At 37.6% G+C, this 7,804-nt stretch overlaps 1 protein-coding gene across 1 annotated transcript; it reads right to left on the bottom strand.

Annotated features, from left to right (window-relative positions):
- Positions 1 to 255: 255 nt before the first annotated feature.
- GCK72_009372 (uncharacterized protein) lies at positions 256 to 1,357 on the bottom strand (the record flags this gene model as incomplete). Its single annotated transcript, XM_003112948.2, has 7 exons — positions 256 to 357; positions 402 to 554; positions 609 to 727; positions 774 to 843; positions 890 to 1,084; positions 1,129 to 1,298; positions 1,348 to 1,357. The coding sequence occupies 7 exons, from the start codon at positions 1,355 to 1,357 to the stop codon at positions 256 to 258; spliced, it is 819 nt and encodes a 272-aa protein (XP_003112996.2).
- Between the last annotated feature and the right edge of the window lie 6,447 nt (positions 1,358 to 7,804).

The following is a 7,804-nucleotide window of genomic DNA, read 5'->3' as shown; positions in this document are numbered from 1 at the left end:
CCTCCGATTCTGGGCTCCCTGTAGATCCCTCCTCAAATTCTAGGTTCCTCGTGGATCATACTGTGACCGGATGCTCAGTACAGAACATGCTATAACCGAACGCTCATCGTATTGTGCACTCCTACACAACATATTTATATATGAATAACACCTGAAATTTGAATGACAGTAAAGAAATAATTTATTCAGCTACTATAAAAGATCATATTAAAACCAGAATTCAGCTTTGATAATCTTCAGATCTACTGTTTTAATCTACTTTTGATCTTTCTTGTGTGGAAGGTAACCCAGACGAAGCATTGTCTCATTCAAATTGTTGTACACTGCATCATTATAAACTGCAACTTCACGACAGAACTGAAAATATTGATTCAGAAATGAGTGATTCCTAACTTTCCTACTCTAATAAGCTCATTCTGATGAAGTGTGACCACTGTTGTCACTTCATCAATCCATCCTTGAATCTCACCCGCTTTGTGATTGAATGCGAGAATCATTGACTGATAAGCTTGGCCTCTTGCGACCAAATCTTTCGACACTTTCGCTGATTTCATCTAGATTTCGTTAGTTGGAAAATATGAAAAAGCCTATGAAAAGAAGCAACTTACAATGCGACGAGTATCATCAAGTGCGGTGAGCAATGGCTGCAAGGCATCCACACATTTATTCAACTCTTCCGTATCATCTCCAGTGTACAAACGCATTCTTTTGATCAAATGACTGCGAGCTGAAATAATTAATGTTTCAGTGTTTAACACAATCGAATGACTCACTTCTTCTCTGAACTTGGTTCTCTTTTTGACCTATTTTCCCACACATTCTACTGTACGAATCGAGAATTTTCTGAAATATGTTGATATATTGTCTCAAAAGATTTTAAGAACCAAACCGCCGGCTGTTCAGTAAACTGTGACATGGCCAAGTAATGCAACCATCCACCAAGTTTACCCCATTCGTTTTCACCATTTGGAGCACTGACACGTCTTTGAGCCAAAATTTTCGGATCGATTTGGACTTGTAGTTCGATTGCGTCGACCATTTTGTAGATTATGTTGTGGTAGGAGATCAGTTTCTCAATATTTCTCTGGAATTCTTTATGATGCAAAGATAGAGTTCATCACTCCTCACCTCGAAACGTGGCTCCAATTTTGTCTGCTCCACGAATCCAGTCTTTTGTCCAATATGAGTCTTCCATCGTCTTCCCCATCCGATTGTCGATGCTTCCGCCATTGCTGCCTTTGTTTTCTTCGATTGATCGTCATCTTCGACTCCTGGTTTAATCTTTTGATCTTCAGGATCTGGAATTAAAATGGTTTGAAGAGCAGTTTCAGATCGATAGGAACTCACTTTTATCCATTTCTCAATTACAAGCAACTCGATTGTAAAAAGATGTAGAATTCGAACTGACTGATCGATATGAAGTGACAAGATTGGAAAAAAGTCTATTGAGGAAATGAGGATAAGGTCTCGTGAAAAATCAAGAAATTCAAAGTTGGACGGGAATATAAATTGTGCTTAATTCCCGTTTCGATTCATTTTTGCGAAAAAGAAGTGTTAAAGGAGGTGAGAACTCAAAAAAAATTTGACTCAAAGTTCAGTAAGTGATTGTTCTGTGGGTCCCGAACTCATGACCGAACGCGCATGAGTATAAAACGGCAACCGACTGAGCTAAACGGTCGAAAACGCGGCCATCCACTCATGGTTCTGATAAATGTGGGGTACCCCTCCATCACAATTTTTGGTGTCACACCTCCTTTAAGAAACAACGTTTGTACCCTAATTTTCAATCAATTGACGAATGAGTTCACTGAATCTGCCCAGTCTTTTCAAGTTTTATGCAGACCCCCAGATCCATTCCCAAGCATGATCTCCCCCCAACATTCAACATTTTCCCTTCTGTAAACCGTATCATTTCCGCCTGACCACCCATTTGTACTACTTCTTTCCCAATCTTCTTCATGGCGGTATTGATTCTCCTCCGCAATCTCGTTGCCTCATCGAATTTTTCCGTGCCATTAATCATCAATCAGAAGGGCAAAGAAAAGGAGAACGAAGGGAGAACGGGAGGAGGTCGTAGGAAGGAGAAGAGACATGACATTTACATACTTGTGAGAGCAAAAGATGCTCTTCTCTTGGTTTTGGTGAAGTATATACTTATCCTCATAAACACGTTGACAGATGGATTGAAGGGGGCTCACAGAAGGGCGGTCGAGTGGGAGCACAACCAAACAGAACGAGATCTCTTCTTTGTTTTTTCTTCTTCTTCTCAAACATTTGTAGAATCAGAAAGAAGAACAACGTCTTCTTCTTCTAAATTCTTGCACATGATGATGTATCGGTGTCCCCCCTCTTGTCCCTTCTTGGACCTCTTCTACAACTCATAATTTATCACCCAATGAATGGCACTTTGATCTCTGCGTCTCCAGAATTCTTCTTCTTCGTCCAAAACTTCAAAAGAGAGCCCAACATGCTCAAAAGTTATTATTATTGTTGCGTAGATGATGCTCCCAGATGACCCATTTCTGATTTTAGCCAGCGGAAAATGCATCTTTTTATAGTTCTAATCTCGCAATAAATGTGGCGTAACAGCTATTAAAGAAGGAGGAGAAAAAACTGGATGGATTGGAAATCCGTTTTGTTTTTTATTCTTCTTGTGTCAATTTTTTCTCCAGTTCAGTTGTCAGAAAGTCCAGATTTATATACATATTTATCAGAGACTAGACCCAGCTAATCTAAAAATTTCAGTAGTTCTGGGTTTTCCATCAAGGTTTTCCTTATTTCACTCAACCGAAATCTTTATAAAAATTGGACGTTTTCGATTCTTAATTGCGATCTGCCAGGAATCCGTTTTATCAGAAATGTATCATTTTATCCAAGAAAAAAGCAAAAGATTCAGAAAACATGACCATATCGGTAGTCCAGAAAATTTTTAACAGTAAGACATTTTCCAATCCTCACACCTTGGTAACATTCCGTCTTGACCTAGGTTCTTGCCACCCATCCTAATTATGTTAACATCTGTGCAACTAATACATTCATCCCCTTCTTTGTCTTCCTCCTCTATTCTATTCTCCTCTGTTACCTCGTTTTCCGAAATCTCACCTTTCAAAACTCTCTAATTACCAGTGGTCAGTCACACACGGAACCTTGAAATTCTTCATTTCCCGCCTATTCATTTTCTTCTTCTTCTTCGTTCTCTTTACAAGATGACGTGGCAGCTGGAGAAGAAGAAGAAGATGTCTTCTGAGTGAGTCAACAAGGTACGGTGTGTCGGTCTCTTTCAACTTTCTAAAGGGGGATGGTGTCGTTTGTAAACATATCGAAAGATGGAAAATATATGTTTTTGTTGAAAAGATGAAAGGAAGACTCCACCCAGCTTTAGACATCCGGACACCCAGCTAGATATTCGGAAATCAGATACACACGCAGACACCTTCTTCCGATTTTCGGAGAAAAAAGAGATAGCCGTCTATAAATCAACAGGAGCCTTCTTCATCTTGTCATCTGCTTCTGCTGCTGCTTCGTATCCTCTTCAGTCCGTATATACCATACGTCCACTGACATAAGACACCCTTCTCTCCCGCATAGATGGTGTCCGCCCTTCCTTCCAATTCACCCTCTATGACTACAAGCCATCGCACACCATTACTGTCTCCGTCGCCCCGTTGTGTTCTGTTGATATGTCTGATCCTCTTCACCTCCACACACTATTTCGTCTGCCCACCTCGGTACTATCTGTTTGGTCACAAAAGAGATGGCTCTTCTTCTTTCTCTCTTTCTCCGTATCATCATCTGTTCACAACCCAACCCCGCTTTTTCTTTTTCTATGCAGTTCTGTGTTGTTTCCGCTAGTGTTGTGAAACCGTTTTGTAATATTTTATATGAAACAGTCCTAGATTTTCAATTTTTTAAACTAGGACCTGAATTTATGATAAGTTTGAATAGTGACCTAGTTTACCAAGTGAATATTTTTAAATCTTGCTTCTGTTTATCATAGATTATCACAAAGACAACAACTGTAACTTCCCAGGTCAGCAGTTTTTCGAATTCCCGCCAGGTCTATCTTTACAAGACTGGAAAACCAAGATTTCCGTAACACCTTTACTTCTGAAACCGCAGGACTCACAGACACACAGACAAATGTTACATGCTCCTTATTTTATTTTTGTTCTACTGCCAGATGCTCATTTCAGAACTCGACAAACTACAATTTAGGGTTCTTCTTATCAGGAACAAAACTAGGAATTTAGAGTGTGACTTTCAAATTTCTCAATTCAAAGTTTCCCACAAATCTTGGATAATAGGTTAACTACTTTTAAAATGATAAGATCTCCGTTCATCATTAATTTCTCTCTTTTTCTTCGCTCTCTCATCTAACCTACTTCTTAATGACAACATTATTACTCATTCCTTTTGAACCTATCTCTCTACCTCCCGCCAATTATACTATTATACTAATCAGAAATGTAGAAAAGAGAGCACAAACACACTGTCGTTTCTCTCTGCCTACCTGGGTCTCTTCAATTAGTACACTATATCTCTATTCTCTTTCTACGAAGCTTCCACTTTTGTTTACTCAAAACCTCAACGGGTCAGGTCATCTTACCTTTACTTCTGCTGCTTCCTTATATATTCGGCTTCTTCTTTTTCTTCTTCTTCGAACCTCAAAAATATATTTCCGAGTAATTTATGGCAGTTCCCTTCTTTCTCCCAATTTCTTCTTCGTCCCTTCCGTCACAATTCCAATTTTCATATGCAGATTTTGGCGGGAAAGGCGAAAAACGGGGCGACGATTTTGCAATTTCTTTTTCTTTTTGGCTACGCTTCTTCTTCTTTTACTCGAGAAATGTTTGCGTTCCATTTGAAGGAAAAGAAGGAGAAAAGAGTGGAGATGCGGGTTTTTGAATTGAATTCTTGGCCGAAGAAGGCTCAGATTTCAAATTTCATTTCCAGTCGAACGAAACATTTTTGGAGAACTCTTTTTTGAGAGAGAGAGGGACAAACTTTTTGGGAATCGTTCTTTTTCGTTTTCTGAGTTGTATCTTTTAGAAAATGTTGGAAATTTGAGAAGGAGTTTTATTTTATAAATAAACAAACTTGACTGAAAATCAGAATTCGTTAAACCTCTAAATCGTATCTAATGTTTCCTTAATTTTGAGAAGAATCGAGATATATTATTCGGAAAATAAATGTAATTTTCTGTAGTTAAATTTTTTTGTTTCTTCCTTAAAATTATATAAAAGGTTTCAAAATCTTCAAGTTCCCCTTTTCCAGTCATATGAATTTATTAGAAAATTATTTTTTTTATATATTTTCTCAACCAATTTCTTCCTGAAAAACTGTCCACAACAATTTCCAGAGTCGCTTCTTCCCACTTTATTCCCTACAATTTCGATAAAACTGAAATTCGAAATTCTAGAAACATAAATTCAAAAAACCAATACCAATAACACAAAATCCGCCATATATCTCAAATACATTTTGACACTTCAAGGTTGCTTTCCCTCCTCTTCTCTCCTACCAATCCAATCTCTTTTCCACTTTTTCCGTCCTCCCTCAATGGATATTTATGTATGTTTTTGTAGTTTTCTGGCATTGTTTCTTTTCTTGTTCACGTCATAACGGCTATTTCTTTTGTATTGAAATGGTTGAGATTATGCAAGCGATACAAAAGTATTTCGGAAGGAATAATGAATAGCTTATGCAATAAAAAAGCGACAGGTGGAAAAGGATAAGGGATACAGTATTTGGAACATGAATAGTCAGAAAACGACTAGTAAATAGGACAGACGATTTATTTTCTGAGAAACAAAAAAAAAAGAAATAAAAAATCTGATGTCCTAAGTAATCGGAAATCTTGCTCCAATTGAGCCTGTCATTCAAAATATGTGCACCCAATCCCCGTTTAAACCCATTCCCATACTCGTCAACTATCTCTCTCTCTCTCTTTCTTTTCTCTATGAATTCTCACTCTCTTGTTATAGTCCAAAAGAATTAGTTTCTTGTGTCTCTTTTTGGTCTGTCTCTGTGGATACACTACTGGTTAATTGAAACATTCATTGCTCTTCTTTCCTTCTTCCTCTTCTCGCCTCTTTTCCACTTGTACGAAAAAGAATCATTTCTCTTTTTCTTCTTTTGCTTCCATTCTTCTCACTCTCTTGAATGCCTCCAGACTAAATTCCTCTTTTTTGCTCCGTGTGTTCACACCCTTTGATGAATTGTGAAAGCAATCGAGAGCCATTTGGTCCTCTGCTTTTTGAGCACTCCAGATATTCTTCTCTCCAGGGGAATCTCTCAAATATCAAATATTCTTTCCGTTGAGTTTTGGCTTTTATGATGAAAAGCATCTAATTTGAAGTGGACGCTCTGAATGTAAAATGTTTTTTGTTGAGTTTCTATCCGCGAAATGACCAGTTGGGCTTGATGAAATTCAAGAAAAATTTGTTTTTTTTTCTAAGTTAGATAGAAAAGTTTGAATTTTTATCTTTTCATCTATCAAACATAGAGTTATTCTTCCATTCGACTCTGAAAATGTTCTGAGATTTTCAACTAAAAATTGCCTTTCAATGCATTATATAATTTTCGAATTATAGTGAACTCCTTTTCCAATGTAATGCGATTACTGTACTTTTCAGGCCACAATTTTTCTGATATCTCAATAATTGCACCACCCTCTTCCACGTCACTAGAATGCACTATTCCTCATTAATATTTATCGTTCTGTTTAGAAAAACACTGTGATGTATTATTGTATGTATCAATACTTGTTGACAACAGACGGTTTGATTTCATCAGCGGTTTTTGTTGCTTTTGAACACTTCTGATCTATTTTTCTGTCAACTGGCATCGTTTTGAATACTAGAATCCTCCATATAGCCAAAGTCATAAAAATTGCAAAGAGTTTTTTTTTTATTTTGATCACTTTTATGTCTGGTTTTTTGGCGAAGTTTGGCAATATTGATGAGGAAGGATGCTTTTCGGCCTGGGAAAATTTATTTACAATAGGATTTGTTAGCCTGTTCTCGGAATGGGTTGATAGAAGCTCTAGCTGAAAAACTTTATTTGGAGTATTGCTTCTGCTAGGGCGGTTTCAGACGGGATCCAGAGTTACTACCTGCCTCCCAATTTCAGCCGACAATCCTTTTCTGCTCATTCCCTTTCCAATCCTAATGTACCATAATACCATTCATATCCCTTTTATCCCGTTTTCTATCTATCTATTCCTCTTTCTTTTCTTCCTTTTTTCTCATTTTCATGCCCATCAATTTAATGTGTTCGCCCCTGTTTCGTCCTGTGTCATCGTTACATTTTTTCCATATCATATCAAGGTTAGACCCCCGTCTCTCTCGTTTTCTCTATTTCTTTCATTTCATTCCTATTTTAGGGTCAACTTCTTCTTTTTTCACAAAAAAGGTTCCTTAAAGTGCACACATGTCACCATTAAAACTTCTTATGAATTCTAAACACATTGCACTTTTCTCGCCTCAGAGACAGATGCTCCGTGAGCCACCTGCGTGTCTTAATGTTCCATTTCTCTCTTCTTTTTGATTCGTTTGATATGACTCATCTCTTTCAACCGAATGATACATTCACACTCCCACACATTCAATTATTTTATCAATCTGAAATAAACCTGTCAGGTGTAACATCTTGTATAGATCCTGTCTTCTTTTCTATTTGTGCTCTATTTCTCTCTCTCTCTCCATTTCTTCTTTATCTTTTCTAACTCTTCTCCCATTTTCAGTCAATTATACCCATCTATGAGCACTGAGAAGAAGATCTAGCTCTCATTGGCTCTCGAAAC

The sequence above is a fragment of the Caenorhabditis remanei genome, chromosome III (assembly GCF_010183535.1).
Source record: "Caenorhabditis remanei strain PX506 chromosome III, whole genome shotgun sequence".
Taxonomy (NCBI): Eukaryota; Metazoa; Nematoda; class Chromadorea; order Rhabditida; family Rhabditidae; genus Caenorhabditis; species Caenorhabditis remanei.
The sequence above is the reverse complement of the archived record's forward strand: the minus strand, read 5'-3'. Positions and strand labels throughout refer to the sequence as shown.